The sequence below is a fragment of the Bos grunniens genome, chromosome 3, assembly GCF_055505025.1.
Source record: "Bos grunniens cultivar Pamir isolate PY7600 chromosome 3, Bosgru_T2T1.0, whole genome shotgun sequence".
NCBI classification, from domain to species: Eukaryota; Metazoa; Chordata; class Mammalia; order Artiodactyla; family Bovidae; genus Bos; species Bos grunniens.
Window position 1 is genome coordinate 87,686,919 of NC_141167.1, and position 18,196 is coordinate 87,705,114.

The 18,196-nt window shown below is 45.5% G+C and overlaps 1 protein-coding gene across 1 annotated transcript; it reads left to right on the top strand.

Moving 5' to 3' along the window:
- Positions 1-2,098: 2,098 nt before the first annotated feature.
- LOC147375995 (glutathione S-transferase Mu 1-like) lies at positions 2,099-12,588 on the top strand. The gene is made up of 8 exons (XM_086391703.1): positions 2,099-2,199; positions 2,505-2,580; positions 2,987-3,051; positions 3,354-3,435; positions 3,534-3,634; positions 4,381-4,476; positions 4,564-4,674; positions 12,059-12,588. Exons 1-8 carry the CDS (start codon positions 2,164-2,166, stop codon positions 12,146-12,148), a joined length of 657 nt encoding a protein of 218 aa, XP_086247829.1. The 5' UTR covers positions 2,099-2,163; the 3' UTR covers positions 12,149-12,588.
- Positions 12,589-18,196: the final 5,608 nt, after the last annotated feature.

Here is an 18,196-nt window from a genome sequence, read left to right on the forward strand (position 1 = left end):
CCTGCTGTGTCTTATCTTATTGTCTCGGGGCTTCCTGGAGTCATGACTGACTGTGTTGGGTGTGTGTGGGTGTCTATTTCCCCCTCTTGTCCACTGCAGGGCTCCATGGATGGGTATGGGTGTGTGTGGGGGGTGGGGTGGGGTAGACTGTTGGGATGAGTAGGTTATATGATTGCTTGTTCATTTCTATCTACACTTCATGTACCTCTGTTCCTTAGCATCAGATCTCTGCAGAAGGGGGAGCCCTTCTATGTCTGGTTCCCTCTTTAATTCAACATTCATGGGATACCTCCTGTCAGCTTGCAGTATTGCAAAATGTGGTCTCTTCTTTATGTTGCCTGACCACTTTCTGAGCCCTTTTGTTTTGCTAGGCATTCATCCCTCTGCGGGCAAACCCTGTGAACTAGGAGCATTTTCTGTGTCATGGTTCAGGGGGCTCTCGGGTGCCGGGGAAGGAGTCTGAATAGTCTGCTGATGGTGTGGGATCCTGGTGGATTTGCTTCTGTCACCCTTTCCTGGAAGCTTACCCTGCTTTAGATACCCTTCATCTGTGTTCTTACAACATGCATGTGTGCATGCATGTGTGCTAAGTTGCTTCAGTTGTGTCCATCTGTTTGCAACCCTATGGATCTAGCCTGCCAGGATTCTTTGTCCATGGGATTCTCCAGGCAAGGATTCTGGAGTGGGTTGCTATTCCCTTCTCCAGGGGATCTTCCGACGCTGGGATCAAACCTGAGTCTCCTGTGCCCCCTGCCTTGACAGGTGGATTCATTACCACTGAGCCACCTGGGAAGCTCTATTTTTAAATACTTTTTTGTAGTATACAAACTTTGTGTATTAACTTACAAAATTTATTTGTTTTTTAAAGTTCCTCTCATTAATTACCTATATCCACTACTTTGTAATAGCCTTTCAACAAGGAAAAGAAACCACAGTCCAACCTATGTCCTAGTCTCCTAATTTTGAAATAAACTTCTGCCTGCAAAGAGGAAAGTTGGCAGGTAGGACATTATTCTTGTGCAGATTATACCTCAGATCACAGATCATAGAGTGACATCAAAAGACACTGAGCCCTCACACTACTGTATATAAGATGGATTCCCAGTAAGGATGTACTGTGCAGTGCAGGGAACTCTACTCAATATTCTGTGATAATCTATATGAGAAGAGGGTCTGATAAAGGGTGAACATCTGTATATGTATAACTGAATCACTTTGTGGTACACCTGAAACTAACACACCATTGTAAATCAACTATACTTCAATATAATTTTTTGAAAGACACAAATCACTCTCTTAAAATCACATTGGGTCAGGAGGCAGGATGAGGGCTGTAATCTGTGGATCTAGGCAGCTGAGGGTGTGTGGGGCCACTCTGACTCTGGTCCTGTGTGGAGTTGTATAGGCTGTCACCCCTCTATGGACCCCCGCCCGAGCCACACACTCAGAGGAACGGTCGCCCCTGGGTCACTTTCCCACCACACTCCCCATCACTGTCTCATCAATGTGAGAGACATGGAGCTGTCTGTCAGGACATCTCTAGAGCTGCACCTGGGTATCCTCTCTGCTGTGTGTGGATCTGGATTTAGATTCACAAGTGAGGCCATAAACTACTTGATTAATTTATGTTGTATCTTTATTTTTAGGCACATGATGAGGGATGGGTCCTACACAGTCTCTGAAAGGAGCAGAGGGAAACCACATTTCCTTTCTCTGCCTCCTCACCTCTTTCTATCGCACCGATGGTCTGTTCTGTAAGACCGCAGCTATCATGGGTTATATTAATAAGTCATGGGGGAGCGTTAGGACTGCCTGGGGTTCTTATCTTCCTGTAACACGGGCCGATTTAATGTTATAATTCAGGCTTGTTTCCCGAGGGCACTGGCAACTCCACCGGTTAGCTGACGTCTCCCTGGGGTCGGAAACCAGGAGAGCCCGACCTCGGCGGCCTTTGATCTCTAGGTGCCCAGAGATTGGCTTCCAGAGAAATCTGCTGAGACAGAGTAGACCCTGCTCTGCCGGCCGGGGGCTGAGACAGGGGCTGGGCTGGGGGCGGGGCCGAGAAGACGGGCGGGTGCTTCCGGGCCCGCTTTCTCCCGGATTCAAAAGTTTCAAGCCCAAGTGCACTGGAGCTTCTCCTTTCTGAGCGTCATAACCTGCACCATGCCCATGATCCTGGGTTACTGGGACATCCGCGGGGTGAGCTGGGGTCCCCCAGGGCGGGGAAGGTGGAGGCGGGTAGGGAAATGCTGCGCCCCCCTGGGAAAATGCTGCAAGGCTGAGGCCGGTTCAAACCAGAAACTTCCATAGGACTTGCTATAGCGGAGCCCCTCTCCCCTCACCCCGATCATCTTATCTGGTTGTTGGCATGTGTGTGTGTGTGGCGTGGGTGGGCTGGTGCAGGTGATGGTGCTGAGGGAGTTGGAGGTGTGGAAGTGACCTGGAACAGTGAGAGTTTTGCAGTCAAGACTGACGTCTGCCCTCTGTCCCACCGTCTCTCCCAGCTGGCCCATGCCATCCGCCTTCTCCTGGAGTACACAGACACAAACTATGAGGAGAGACAGTACTCGGTAGGAGATGGTAATGAAATCCTTCTTCTATTCTAACTTCTGCTCAACTCATATTGATTTGTTGCCAAGCAACCCATGTTCTGCCTTGTTGCTCCCATCCCTTAAACTCCACCAGCTGGAAAAGGGACTTTCCCCTTCCCAAACCCTTTGAGGGTGCAGCTGTCCTCCAAAGCAGGACATGAGAGCCCCTTGGGCTCTGCTTAGTGCTTGCATTAGCTCTCTGTAAGCCTCATCTCAGGTAGGTTTCAAATCTTTCTATGTGTGCTTTCCTCCAAAGCTCCATGTGAGATTAGAATTCAGTTCAGAGTCCATATCCACCAGTTCAGGGGGTCTTGCCTCTGATTCCTTGGTCGGTCCCCCCGGGAAGGAGGGTTGGATTCCTGGGAGGTTGTTTCACTGCATCTTCTTTTTCTCAGCTCCTGACTATGACAGAAGCCAGTGGCTGAATGAAAAATTCAAGCTGGGCCTGGACTTCCCCAATGTAGGTGCAGGGGCTGGGGTGCTGGGAGGGGGAGTGGACAGTGTCTCCATCCATCTCCTTTCCTGGCTTAGAGGTTTCAGGAACAGGTGCCTTCTGCTCCGTCTCTCAGCTTCCTGGTTCTCTCCCTTGCCCTTCCATGATACTGTGTCCCAGCTCATCCCTCCATTTTGCAGCATATTATTTAGTGCCCACCACAGTATTTAGGCTCTGTGAATGCCAGGTTTCATCTCTGCCCTTTGGTCAATGGAGGGAGTACAGGGGAGTCTGGTGGCCCAAATAACCAGACCCTGTTGTTCTTCCAGCTGCCCTACTTAATTGATGGGACTCACAAGCTCACCCAGAGCAACGCCATCCTTCGGTACATCGCTCGCAAGCACAACATGTGTGAGTGGGTCTGGGGTTGGGGGCAGGGGCGCAGGTCGTCATGCCCTGGGTTGGGCTGGAGGGGATACTGAGGTTGAGTCTCTGTTGTGTGGCTACAGGTGGGGAGACAGAGGAGGAGATGATTCGTGTGGACATTCTGGAGAACCAGGTTATGGATGTCCGCTTTGCCATGGCCAGGATCTGCTACAGCCCTGACTTTGTGAGTCCTCTCTCTTGGGGGGACAGGATGTGAGATGCTTGTCATGATCTCATCTACTGGTCTTTTAGATTTTTACTTCCTTAGAGCTACTTATCCACCAAGACATTTTCTTGGAAACTCTGATTCAGTTCCCACCAATCTTAAGAAGAGTCCAGCTTCTCCTGGATGGAAATTCACTTCCTAGACAGGATATTTTCCTCCTTACCCCAGCACCTCCTCTCCACATCTAAGGCCTAAACACATGTGTCCAGTGGGCAGCCCAGGGTTAGGCTTTCTTCCTCTCCCTCCTTCCTTTCAGCTTCCAGTTCTCTCCAGCTGTCCAGAAACTGCTCAGGCGTCCACACCATTCCTGTCTCCCACACTGGAATGTAGGACTTCTTTCCTAATCATTTTAGTGTTGATCAGCCTGAGGTCTGAGGACCAAGCTCCGCCAGGTCTCACAGCACTGCTGGTCTGACCCAGGGCAGGTGTCTGGAGCTGAGTGGTGACAGGTCCGGGAACAGTGTGTTTTGCCCTTTGCCTTCCCACAGTCTCTCACAGATGGGAGATGGTTCCCATAGGAGTCTAGTGAACACAGGTGGGTTGAATTGGCCCTGGACCCTGACTCACGTACAGTCAAGGGACATGACTGCTCACCTGATGGCTGGGATCAGACACAGCCCTGGGAGGACTGCTCTCTGCCAGGAGGACTGCTCTGTGCCGGGAAGTCTGTGTGTGAGGGTGGTGACAGCTGTTTTGTGTCTCAGGAGAAACTGAAGCCTGGTTTCTTGAAGGAGATCCCTGAAAAAATCAAGCTGTTCTCAGAGTTTCTGGGGAAGAGGCCTTGGTTTGCAGGGAACAAGGTGAGTTGGACGGCTTTGGGGGCAGGATAACTGTCATTTTCCCCAGGTTCAGAGTTCAGTCCGCATTCATGCTTTGTCTTCCTGCAGCTCACCTATGTGGATTTCCTGGTTTACGATGTCCTTGACATGCACCGCATATTTGAGCCCAAGTGCCTGGACGCATTCCCAAACCTGAAAGACTTCATTTCTCGTTTTGAGGTGATTCTCCTGAACCCCTTGTATTTACGTCTTTCTTCTCTCCCTTATTCTCCCTGATTTCCTAGTTGGGACTACAATGAAGACTAGCGTTTATGGAGAATTTTGTTTACCAGAATCTCTCCTCAGTTACTGATGTGTATTGTGTCACATTTAATCTTTATAACATTCCTACATGTGGAACAATTATCCTCTCCATTTTACAGATAAGGAATTAAGCTGAAAGGATAAGTAATTTCTGACGGTCACACAACCAGTACAGGCTGTGCTGGTCTCCTAGTTAGACTGTCTGGCTTCTATGGGCAGCAGTCAGTGGCTGTCCATCTCCTGTACTGAAATGAAAAGCTCAGGTCCTTTTATTGTCTGGGTTCAGAGTTCTGGAAAGTGTGTAGGAAGCAGAATATTCAGGAGATGGTATGCAGCTGGCATTAGTAGAATGAGACACAGTAGGAATGATATCAAGTTCTAAAAACACAGACAATATATTCTCCTGATCTCCACAGGGCTCTGCAGCAATTGAGCCTCCACCTGTTGTTCTGAGATTCTCAGGGCTATAGTTGGTGCTGGGATTTGGGTGCATACAGAGGTGTCCTGTGCAAGGATTTCAGCTTGACACCTCTTATGGTGGGCAGTTCCTTTACTCCTCATCTCCAGTCCCTTTTTCCTTCATGTTAACTCCAGATTCCATCTCAGAGATGCAATAGTACATTCATTTTAAGTCACATTCTCTGATCTGATCCTCTCCCCTGTATGAGACACTGTGTCAGGCACAAGTGGGATACAGAAGTCATGCAGCCCTGGCACCCAGCCTCTTGGGCTCAGTGCAGCTGGAGAACTATAGGAACCTTGAGCTGTGTGGTGTGGGTGGAGCCACCTTGGTTCTGGAGGAGCACAGCCTGAACTCACCTCCCAGCTCATCATTCACCCAACTGGAGAGCAACAGAGTCTGCTTTGTGACAGATATGGGAATTTGAAGCTGTTGTCCACTCGGTGTTTTGGCCTACAATCTGTTTCGTATTCCTACTCCCCATCATGAAATTTGCTTTCTCAGCTAGTTCTCTTCAGCTCTGGTTTTGGTCTAAGGCTTGTTGCCTTGAGAATTTTGCAAGAGCTGGGGTGACTGCCCAGCAGGCAGGATGGGGACAGACGTGGCCTGCAGTGTGGCCTGTTGGGCCCTGGGCTGTAGGGCACAGGCAGCCCTAGATCTTGGAGTCCTGGGAGCTCTTGGGCACTGTCTGTCTTGGGAAAATGGTGCACAGGTACACCTGAGTGTCTCACTGTCTGGTTGGCTCTGGCAGGACTGAGGATGTAGGTTGGGGCCAAGTGAGAGTGGACTCAGGTCCCATGCCAGGCAGTTGGTCTGTGTCTTTTAAGTGGAATAATTAGAGTCTGGCCTGAGCTAGGCTTACTGCTCCACACCCTCCTATCATGTTTGATCCATGTTTTGCTGAGTAATAGGGTGAAATGTGGTCTCTTCTTTATGTTGCCTGGCCACTTTCTGAGCCCTTTTGCTTTGCTAGGCCTTCATCCCTCTGTGGGCAAACCCTGTGAACTAGGAGCCTTTTCTGAGGAAGAGATTATTTTTTGCTTGATGAGAGGAACAAATACTCCTATGAAGAGATGTCAATGGAGAAACATTTGACACCACTTAAGAACAGTGAGTTTTGACTTTACTTGGAGACCTTCAATTTTGTTTGGAACCCAGGAGACAGCTTCCCATAGAGCTCTGAAGATGTAGGGTAGGAGACAGTAGGTATATGAATTTTTGGCTGGGATATACATATAGTCAAGCATGCATCTTGGTAAAAGATTAATGCTAATTATTGAAAAACAAACATCTCAAGTTAATGATCTTAGTGCTTTTCTCTGTGTGGGAAGATGGGTAAATCTGGAGTCATGAAAATTCTTTTTTTGAGATGCATCCTAACTCTCTGGGGCCCCCCTGTCTAAAACACAGAATGTTTCATCCTGGTTTTCTTCATCCTGAAATCTCAGGGTGGATTGTCTGTGGTTGACTGCAGTAGATTGAAGCATACCCCTTTCTATACCAGTTAGGAGGGAATATCTTCAGGCTTTTTGCTGTTCATGGAAACGATATAAGATTTGCATTCAGTCTTTTATTTTCATAAACTTTAAAAAGTTATTGATTTATTTTTGGCTGGGCTGGGTCTTCGTTGCTGGGCCTGGGCTTTCTCTAGTTGCAGGGAGCTCGGTTTCTTGTTGCAGAGCACCAGATTCCAGGCACTTGAGGTTCAGTACTTGTGGCTCTCAGGCTGTAGAGCATAGGCTCAGTTGCCCCGGGGCATGTGAAATCTTCCCAGACCAGGGATTGTACCCACGTCCCCTGATTTGGCAGGCAGATTCTCAACCACCGGACCACCAGGGAAGTCCTTCATTCTTGACAAATCCTTTAAAAGGCTGTAAATTAGATTTTGCGTGAAGGAGCCTTTCCAGTTGTTTGAATTTAAAAACACCTCTTTTCTGTTATTTTTTCCCTTTGGTGTTAGATTCTATCTTATTAAGTTAATCATGCTTAGTCTCAGGTCATTGTGTGCTATATTTACATATCTGATGTGAAGAGATTTTTTAAAATACAGAATTTTTTTGGCTACCTTGGTGTTAGTTGTGTCGTGTGGGGTCTTCCACTGTGGTGCTCAGGCTGCTTCTGCGTGTGCTGCGTGGGCTCCAGAGCACATGGGCTCTGTGGTGTGCGGGCGTAGTTGCCCCGGGGCATGTGGGATCTTAGTTCCTTGACCAGGAATTGAACTGCCTTCACTGCACTGGAAGGCAGATTCCTAACAACTGGACCACCAGGGAAGTCCTCTGATTTGTGGCGATTTGCAAGACACAGTTGCTTTCAATTCCCTGAAGAACTGGGCTGCTACCTAAATGATATCAAAAGATTGATTTGACCAACTACCTTTTTTTTAAATTTTGGTTTTTTATATCAGTAGGAAAATTTCCAACTAAACTGGAAATCAAAAGATCTATTCTAGAACTTTAGGGATCAGTGTATTGTGTCTTCAAATGTTTGCAGAAGGCCCTCTTTCTGAATGCACAAGTCAAACTCAGACCAGTTTACCCTTGGTCAAAAACAAAACCAACCAACCAAACAAAACCCCCAAACCAAACTCCAGTATTGCTTTTATTAGGCCCTGAATATTAGATTGTAATTTTAACCTTATGGTGTGTGGGCTCAGGTAACCCTGTTGGTTTCCTCTGTTATATTTAATTAACATTGCCTGAGAGGCACATTATATGCGGTGTCTTATGCCAGGCAGGGGAGCATTCCCCAGTGAGACATGTTTGTATATCCCCACAGTATAATCAGGTAAAAGAGATATAACCATCTTACATAAAGCCTGTTCAAATATACCACTTTTTAGTATGTTACTGAGTCCAAGTTTAGTCTGCTTGCTGCACAACAGGCCAATCATCTGAGAGACAAGGTACAGACTGAGAAGATGGCAGACTAATGTCTCAAAATAACCATCTTATCAGGGTCTGGATGCCAGGTTCTTTTATAGAACAGAAATGGGGGAGGTGAGGAAGTAAAGTAAAAAGGTCATTAATCTTGCAAATATCTCCTGGAATTGCCAGCCTTGGGGAGGGGATATATTAATTTTTTCCTTCCTGTAGCCATCCACAGGTGGACAGGTCCTGAATAAGGGCACTTTGGTTTAACATTCAGGCAGAGGGGCAGGTTCCCCAGGGCAGGCCATTATGTATGGAGGGTATCCTTTTAGTGAACAAAAGCAATGGGAAACAAAGTTTAAAGTAAAAGAAACAGATCTAGACTTCTCTGTTGGTACAATGGATAAGAATCTGCCTGTCAATGCAGGGGACATGGGTTCAATCCTTGTTCTGGGAAGATTCCACATGATGCAGCGCAACTAAGCCTGCACAACTAATGAGCCTGGCTCTAAGGCCTGAAAGCCACAGCTACTAGTCTATGTGCTGCAACTACCTACTGAAGCCCACGCACCTGGAGTCTGTGCACCACCACAAGAGAAGCTACTGCAATGAGAAGACTGCATCATAATGAAGAGTAGCCCTCACTGGCTGGAACTAGGGAAAGCCCAGGCTCATAATGAAGACCCAGTGCAGCCGAAAAAAAAAGATACAAATCTTAAAAAAAAAAAAAACAGATCCAACATTGAGGCAGATTTGTTCTTCCCCATAACAAATAAACTTTCATCTCAATTCTATCAACTATTAATATTTTACCTTTAACCATAGCCCTTGTAAGGATCCTGTTAACAAGTCTTGGTCTTATAAGGAGTCCCAGAAACTTTCCCTTTTATTCCCTGGCCATTTTACCCAGTTCTGTCCCCAGTGAGGGGTTGAGCCAAGGGACCCAGGCTTTTTTTGTCCATCTTTATTGGATTGTTTGGCATATTGCCCTGAGCAATTGCTGGTGAATTTTTCTACTTTCTTGCCTTTAAAATTTTCCTACACTAGGGTAAATAGAGTGGATTTGTTGGGTCTCTTTAACATTTAAGGGGACTGATAAAAGGTCTTTTTGGCCCATCCAAAACATCTTTTTTGGTAGTGCTGGATCAAAATCTTTAATTTCATGCCATCAAAGTCTGTTTCAGTTATCATACCTCTTAATAGCCATCTAAATATTTTCATCCTATTGGAACCAGTCCCTTTAAAATTTCTACTTTGTAGGAAGAGCTCACTTGACTTTCCCTTCAGCTTGTAACTATTCCCTTGTTAATTAACCTAATTAACTTTAGTTATTCTTTTGTTTTTATTAGCATCTGTAAGATCCATTGAGGGGAAGCTGAGACCATAAATAAAGCTCTAGGAACAATTTTTGTTGGTTGGTTGATGGGTTTGAAACTAAGGAAGTTCTTAAGGTTAGCCACCATTATATATCTGTGTATCCACCCTTTAGTTTGATTTTTCCATAGGGACCAGCTAAACAACTGTTTTCAGTGAGAGATCTCTAAAAATTTACCAATTTAGTAGGTTTCCCAGTTTAAAGGATCCATTATTATAATTCTTAGTTATAATTCAAACCAATAAGAGGCAAGAGGAATGCCCATAAGAGAGTGCAAAGGATGCAGCCTTCTCAAGAACCAGGAAGTTTACTCACAAATATAGTCTAAGAAAGGAAAGGCCTTTGTTGTACAGGGAGACACAAGGAGGGTTGAAACAACAAAGACCCTTTATGAAGTGGGACCTCTAATGACACATTGAGCTAATGCTAGCATAGCTGGACAAAAAGACTCTTGGAATCACAGTCTGTGCAACTTGCTGCCAGCCATACACCGTATGTGTACCTTCACGATCAGAGAGACTAAGCTTTCAAAGTGCACTGGAAGATGCCTAAGAAGATGAGGTAGAACTTTTATGTCTCAAAGCTACAGGGAGATGACGCAAGTTCTTCCTAGAAGGACTTTTGTTTCCTTAAGGTCAGAATTTGAAAACAAAACTTTTTTTGGCCAAAGTAATCCCAATTTTACCAGGCCTTCTAAATCATTCAGTCTGTTTGATTTTAAAACCCATTCCTCTAGCTGTGTACACAAAAACCCCCTAATTTTGAGTGTCAAAGAACCCTTCTTTGACCATTTTTAGGATGAGATCTCCTTTGGTATAGTTTCCCCAATTAAGTAAGTATTTGCAAGTGTAAACTCCATATGTAATGTACCTGAACCTGCCTGTAGTGTCAATCTCAGGTTGGCAATCTGTCACCCCTCTTTCTTTTGTTTATAAAGCTTTGTTTCCCATTTCACAGTATGTTTGTCAGGGTAAATTTCTTTTGATAAGTGTGTCTGGTGGGCCCTTCTGCTACTTGTGAGCTTAACTCTGCTCGTTGTCACCCTGTAGTCATTTCAGGTCTTTGATATGTCTCAGACAGTCTGAAAACACCGTGGGCATTGGGAACACAGGTTGGCCAAACCTTTTGTGTGTGTCCCTGGATGAGCAAGTTTCTTTAAAAAGTGGGATTCCCTATGGGATTGCTGTGTGGTATGAGGACTTGCCTCCACCACTCCTGCAAGTTTTCTCAATTGCCTGAAAAAGCCTTGCTTGGCCAGGAGGAGCTCTGTCCCTTATCTATGGAGCTAAGAGATCTCATGTGGTATCTACACTATATTCCGGCCAACTCTGGTAAATTAGTCAATCCAAGGAAGGACACCAACCAGTCCCTGACCTACGTACCCAACCTGAACCTTCCCACCCAACCTGAACCTTCCCAGTGTCTCAGCTGGGTACTTTCTCAGTATCTCTAAAATGAGATGACAGGAAGCTTTTTCATGTACCACTAAAGAAAACTCAGGATTGTCAACCAAGATGGTAAATCTGAGATCATGAGAGATTCACCTAAATTCATATGATCACATACAGAGGTGGACCGGCACAAGGGGCCTTGCTGGTACCAAGGCTCCAGCTCCTTGTAAGGTTCCAATACCAGTAAGAAGTCTCATCTGAACTCCTTTGTGGTCACTATAACTGTCCACTGGAAACAAAGCCCACACAATGTAAGAGCATGAGTTTCCCTTTTATTTGGAGACCTGTGTGCTAGGAGACACCCTCTCAGATATCTCAGATATTTCTGGGAAACTGCTTTCAGGAGGTGGAGGAGGAGGTCTGGGAAATAGGAGTAATCAATTATACGTCTTGGTAAAGATTACTGCTAATTACCAAAAGCTAGGGATCTCAAGTTGCTGATTTTAGTGCTTTACTCTGCGTAGAAAACTATACAAACCTAGGTTGATTAGAGTGCTTCTTTAGATGCATTGTAACTCTCTAGGGACTGTGTATCCAAAACAGAGAATGTTTCATCTGTTTTTTCCCATCCTGAATTCCCCTACGGGCACACTGTTGGTGGGCAACTGCCAGGACTGGTCACTTAACTGTTTGTATAAGTGGATGATGAGTGAGTCTCCTTGTTTTTTGTTTTTTGTTTTTTTTTTCAGCTGTGAGGAAGGGGGTGCAGCAGAGAGACCTCAGAATTGAGAGGGAGAGCGAGCAGGCTGCATTCTAGCCATATTACTTATGCAGTGTGAGCACCTCGTGCAGTGTGAGCACGAGGGAGGTGCTTATCCTCTGTGTGCCTCAGTCTCCCATCTGATAAATGGTCTCAGTAGAACCCATATTACAGGGAAGTCATTTAGGGATTCTGAACCTATGTCATCATCTCCAGCAACAAGCCCTGGGTGGAGTCTCCAAATGTCCTGTTTTATCAAGATATCACTTGAATTACAGATAATTGAAAGAGTTAACTTTCCAGAGTTGGGGACACCAGGAGGATGGTATTTTGTCCCAATATTTGACTCCACACGGAAGGGCTATATCTAGGTTCCAAACTTAGGGAGACCTGCATGAACTGTAGTGGGGCAGCAGACCTGAAGCCTGACCTTTTTCCCACCCTCAGGGCCTGAAGAAGATCTCTGCCTACATGAAGTCCAGCCGCTTCCTCCCAGGCCCTCTGTTCCTGAAGCTTGCTGTGTGGGGCAACAAGTAGTGCCCGCAACCAGGAGATGGGCGTGAGGAGCCAGTGCCTTGGAGACCAAGTGGACCTTCCTGCCCGCGGAACCATCTGTCTTTTTCATTCTCCTTCTGTTCACTCTAGATGCTTCCTTGGCCCCCTTATCTCCCTCCCACCCCCTCCTTTCCAGCCATCCTTTATTTCAGTTTCCCACTTTTTTTTTCTTTTTTTTTTTTTTTAAGCAAAGGTCCTCCCCCACCCCACATTATCCCTCCTGCACTAAAGCCACCCAGACTATCCTTCCCTTCCATGGTTGCTTCTGCTGTGAGGAGCCCAGCCAGATCCCTGGCCCATGGAGCTTTGTTCTGAGCTGCCAATATTGCCCTGAAGACCAGACCTGGCCTGGTGTGAAGTCTGTGCTTCCCAGTGTGGTTCCTGCCCAGCCTGTCTGATCCCCAGTAAAGCTTTATCACACATGCTGTGTCTTGTCTTATTCCCTCCTGGCTTCCTGGAGTCATGACCAACTATGTTGGGTGTGTTGTGCTCTGCAGGGCCGCATGGATGGGCGTGTGGTGGGAAGTCGGGCACAGGTGGGATTATACTATTGCTTGTTCATTTCTATCTCCACTTCATGCACCTCTGTTTCTTAGCATGAGGTGTCTACAGAAGCGAGGCCCTTCTGTGCCTGGTTTCCTCTTTAATTCAGCATTCATGGGCTGCCTCCTTTCAGCTTGTAGTATGTGTAGCTGTGTCATGGTTCAGGGGGCTCTTGGGTGCTGGGGACGTCTGAGTAGTCTACTGATGGTGTGGGATCCTGGTGGATTCACTCTGTCACCTTCTCCTGGAAGTTTTCTCTGCTTTAGATACTCTTCATCTGTGTTCTTACAACATATATCAATAACATTTGCTTCCAGTGTATTATAATCATTGTTTAACTTGTTCTTTCTCTAACTTGGTCATAAAGACATTGAGGAGAGAATCCATTTCTTATTTGACTTTATATCTCACATCTATTATACTACCTTGCACACAGTAAATGTTCAATAATGGTTGGAAACGTGAAAGAAGTATCTCTAGTTAAAACCCTGGGAAACTCTACAGCCATTTTATGGATTTAGGGCTCTGCATATAGGTACCTGGCTTCCAGGTGGTACTAGTGGTAAAGAACCCACCTGCCAATGCAGGAGATGTAAGAGATGCAGGGTTCGATCCTTGGGTCGGGATGATCCGCTGGAGGAGGGCATGGCAACCCACTTCAGTATCTTTGCCTGGAGAATCTCATGAACAGAGGAGCCTAACAGGCTACAGTCCATGGGGTCACAAAGAGTCAGACTCAACTGAAGCGATTCAGCACTATATAGTTTCTTGAGCCACTTAAGATAAAGAATCAACATCAGAAGATTTGAAATCTATAGGTCTAGGGGAAAGCCATTCAATTCAGTTCAGTTCAGTTGCTCAGTCGTGTCCAACTCTTTGCGATCCGTGAATTGCAGCACGCCAGGCCTCCCTGTCCATCACCAACTCCCGGAGTTCACCCAGACTCACGTCCATCGAGTCAGTGATGCCATCCAGCCATCTCATCCTCTGTCGTCCCCCTTTCCTCCTGCCCCCAATCCCTCCCAGCATCAGGGTCTTTTCCAATGAGTCAATTCTTCGCATGAGGTGGCCAAAGTATTGGAGTTTCAGCTTTAGCATCATTCCTTCCAAAGAACAACAAGGACTGATCTCCTTTAGAATGGATTGGTTGGATCTCCTTGCAGTCCAAGGGACTCTCAAGAGTCATTTTATCTCTGGTTCCTCTGCCTTTTCTAAAACCAGCTTGAACATCTGGAAGTTCACAGTTCATGTATTGGTGAAGCCTGGCTTGGAGAATTTTGAGCATTACTTTACCAGTGTGTGAGATGAGTGCAATTGTGCAGTGGTTTGAGCATTCTTTGGCATTACCTTTCTTTGGGATTGGAATGAGAACTGACCTTTTCCAGTCCTGTGGCCACTGCTGAGTTTTCCAGATTTGCTGGCATATTGAGTGCAGCACTTTCACAGCATCATCTTCCAGGATTTGAAATAGCTCAACTGGAATTCCATCACTTCCACTATCTTTGTTCGTAGTGATGCTTTCTAAGGCCCACTTGACTTCACATTCCAGGATGTCTGGCTCACTCTAGGTGAGTGATCACACCATCGTGATTATCTGGATCATGAAGATCTTTTTTGTGCAGTTCGTCTGTGTATTCTTGCCACCTCTTCTTAATATCTTCTGCTTCTGTTAGGTCTAGCCATTAGGTCTCCCTAACTTAAGCATTTAGTGGGCTGTAGCTGGCCCTTGGATAACTTGACCTGAAATGAGCAGAGCTAGTGTGTGGACCAAAGTGTAGTCACTCTGTGCAGTCATGAGGGAGAATGCCATTTGAGGTAAAGTGTAGGCCTCATCAGATAACAATATGATTGGCAGATCCTTCAAAGAGTGGCTGGATGGTGAAGTTGGGCTTGTTATAGCACAGCCTCAAGTCTTGACTTGGCCTCAAGTCATAGCCCTCAGGTGCTTTGGAGAAGAGTCTTGTTGGGTATTTGTCTGGATGGTCATTTCTTGCAGTTATTAAGCAAAACAATATTAAGCAAAAGTAGGAATAATGTGAAGTAAAAATGATTTTTTAAATAAATAAATGATTATTTAAAAAAGTAAAACTGCTAACATAAAAAAGTCCAGTAAACTAATAGTTAATGAAACTTTAAGTCAGTAAATATTTTTGATTTTGCAAGCCATATGTTCTCCATCATCACAGTTGTTCACCTTTATTATTGTAGTGTGAAAGCAGCCATGGGACATACATAAATGAATGGATGGGGCTGTATTTCAACAGAACTTCAAAAACAGGTGAACTTATTTCTCTAACTCCGGATTTATATGCTCAAATTGAAAGGGCATAGCTAGTGTGGGAAGAGAAGGCAATGGCACCCCACTCCAGTACTCTTGCCTGGAAAATCCCATGGACGGAGGAGCCTGGCAGGCTGCAGTCCATGGGGTCGCTAAGAGTTGGACACGACTGAGCGACTTCACTTTGACTTTTCACTTGCATGCATTGGAGAAGGAAATGGTAACCCACTCCGGTGTTCTTGCCTGGAGAATCCCAGGGACGGGGGAGCCTGGTGGGCTGTCGTCTATGGGGTCGCACAGACTCGGACATGACTGAAGCGACTTAGCAGCAGCAGCAGCAGCAGCAGCAGCTAGTGTGGGAGGGAGGGTTAAGAGAGAGGGGACATATGTATACCTATGGCTGATTCATGTTGATTATATGACAGAAATCAACACAATATTATAAAGAAATTATCCTCCACATAAATAATAAATAACTATCTTAAAACTTAAATTTTAGACTCAGACGTAAGAGATGACCATCAAAAAAACCTAAAGAACAAAATAACTCAGTCCTTTTTAAAAAAGTGAGGCAATATGTGATAATGAAGACAGTTGCAAATCAAGTATGAACACATTTGTTTAAATGTGAAATATTTCTTCTTAATAGCATTTCTTGTTTTCCATACTTTTCATCTTAAACATGGTTCCTTTTGTAAATTCTTGCAATCCTAGTTTGCATTTTGTTATTCAAAATGTTATAAGCAAGTGGAAAATTTTTGTCTCATATATAATTTGTCAGTATCTTGTCTGTCAGGAAGCATTTAACAGGAGGCTTCCTGTGTGCTGTTTTGGATCTGTCATGAATCCTCTGTCCCTTATTAATTCCTGAATATTCAGGAATTAAGTGGAGCAGCAAGCTACTCCCGGGGGCTGAAGTATGCATGCATTTACATACAGTGATAAGCAACTATTTATGACCCTCTTCCTTTTTATGAACCATACGGTAAAAGTGATTATTTACAACCCTCTCTCTTTCATATGGATGACCTCATGTTTCCTTGATAACTTGTAAGTTTTGATTTTATCTCTGCTGAAAATAGCTGCCTTGTAAGACAGTATAAATACTCACACAATGTTGAATAAAACATCTCTGCTCCATCAGAGCTTTGGTCCCCGTGTCTTGCTTTCTCTCCCTCTCTCTCTCCCCCGCCCATCTCTCTTTTTCAGGCTGATACCCTGGAGCGCAGAGGCCCTCTGGGTTCACTTTCCTGCCGGGGCTTCCTTCACCTCCTCGACAGGGCGCCTGAGGCCTTCGTGAACAGAGCAAACCCCGTGCAGGGGCTTTATTGGTTTTCTGCGTAAACCAAGGAATATCAGCCTCTTTCTCTCTCCTTTACTTTCTTATCGGTTGACTCGGGACCACCAGGTTCCGGCCCATTAAAGGACCTCAACACTTGTCAATGGTTATTTCTAATGTCTTATTTTAAGATTAAAAAATGTTCTCTATAACCTAAAGTTACACAGACAACACTTACAAACTCAAAAAAAAAAATTAGCGAGATGAATACATATTTAGATTCTTCTGTTTGTATTTATTATACTATTAATCTTGTGTTCTGAGGCTATTTCATTTAGAAACACTGTTAATTCACTGAGAATTCAGAAGGTCAGAAGTAGAGCTGGAGGGAATTATGGAAGGCCACACAGAAGAAAGACCACAGGCTGGACTTCTCAACTGGATACTGGTCACTGTGTGTTTCGATGTCTTGCACAGCGTTCTCTAAAATATTAGAACTTGTCAACACGTTACAGTCAAGAGAGAGAGCACATGTAAATCCAGAAGACGTGACCACACTGACACTGAATATCAGCGAGGCAACCACTGGCTGCATCAGGCCCTTCAGCCCCCTCTCCAGTTTCCCGAGTCCCCCTGCCCCCTACTGCCTTCCACACCTGCTGCCCCCACCGGTGGGACCCCTGGGCCTGGAGGCTGAGTCTGAGAGCCTGCTCCACCAGCCCCCCTCCTCCTCCTGCAGGACTGACGTCCTACTCCTGACGGGGCCGCCTGTGCTCGGGGCCCATCCCTGTGTCCTCAGTTCCTTGTCCCAGCAGGCAAGGCCTCTTTCTCCTGCCTTCAAGCTCCCTCCATCTCAGTGCCCCTCGGTGATTGAACACTGAAAATCTCTTCCATACTTAAAAATTCCTCCCTGTATTTCCCAGAAGACTTCTAGCCTTTATTACCCAGGATGGTCTTACTTATGGTGCTGCTATATGTCAGGATCATAGTGATTGTTTTTTCATAAAGGAAAATGATAAATGGATGAATTAGATTGCAGTATGTTACAGCATCTGCTTTACCTATTTTAAACATTACTATTGTGCTTAATGTAGCTTTGGAAAATCATTTTCTCAGTGAAATCTACTGGTGTTTCTGTAAGTTCAAGATGTAGAAAGGTCAGAATTGTAATTCCTCATTACGTTATGAAATGTGTAACTATTGTGAAGGTCAGCACTTTTGGTGACCATAGTCACCATCGCTTCCCTGTGGGCAAAAGGACAAGAGAATCCACTTGACCCTGAGCCACATCCTGAGTCTGGACCCAGAACTGAGCCATGAGGACAGGCAAGGTAGGAATGGCTGGGACCATTGAGGGACTGAGCTCTGCTGGTCTCTGCTGACACACTCTCTATACTTCCAAATTTAGCAGAGATTTGCTAAACTCTAAGTCTGTGATTTAACAGGGATTTGAGAAGGAAATGGCAACCCTCTCCAGTATTCTTGCCTGGAGAATCCCAGGGACGGGGGAGCCTGGTGGGCTGCCGTCTATGGGGTCGCACAGAGTCGGACACGACTGAAGTGACTTAGCAGCAGCAGCAGCAGAAAAAGTCTATCTGCCTTCCAAGCCCCACTCCATACTATACCATGGTGATTTGAATCTTCTTGGAACAATGGTTCATGCCTTTCTATCCTATAAAGTGTCATGCTGTGCTGTGCTTAGTCATGTTCGACTCTTTGGGACCCCATGGACCGTAGTCAGCCAGGCTTCTCTGTCCTTGAGATTTCCCAGGCAAGAATACTAGAGTGGGTTGCCATTTCCTCCTCTAGGGGATCTTCCAAACCCAGGGATGGAAACCATGGCTCCTGAGTTTCCTTCACTGCCAGGCATATTCTTTACCACTGAGCCACTTGGGAAGCTCTATTTTTAAACATATATTTTTGTAGTATA

Excerpts from the sequence above, each read along its gene's own strand:
- LOC147375995 (XM_086391703.1), top strand. The coding sequence starts at position 2,164 with ATGCCCATGATCCTGGGTTACTGGGACATCCGCGGG. Across the intron at positions 3,436-3,533 it reads CGCTCGCAAGCACAACATGT|GTGGGGAGACAGAGGAGGAG; the intron begins GTGAGTGGGTCT and ends GTGTGGCTACAG. Across the intron at positions 3,635-4,380 it reads TCTGCTACAGCCCTGACTTT|GAGAAACTGAAGCCTGGTTT; the intron begins GTGAGTCCTCTC and ends TTTGTGTCTCAG.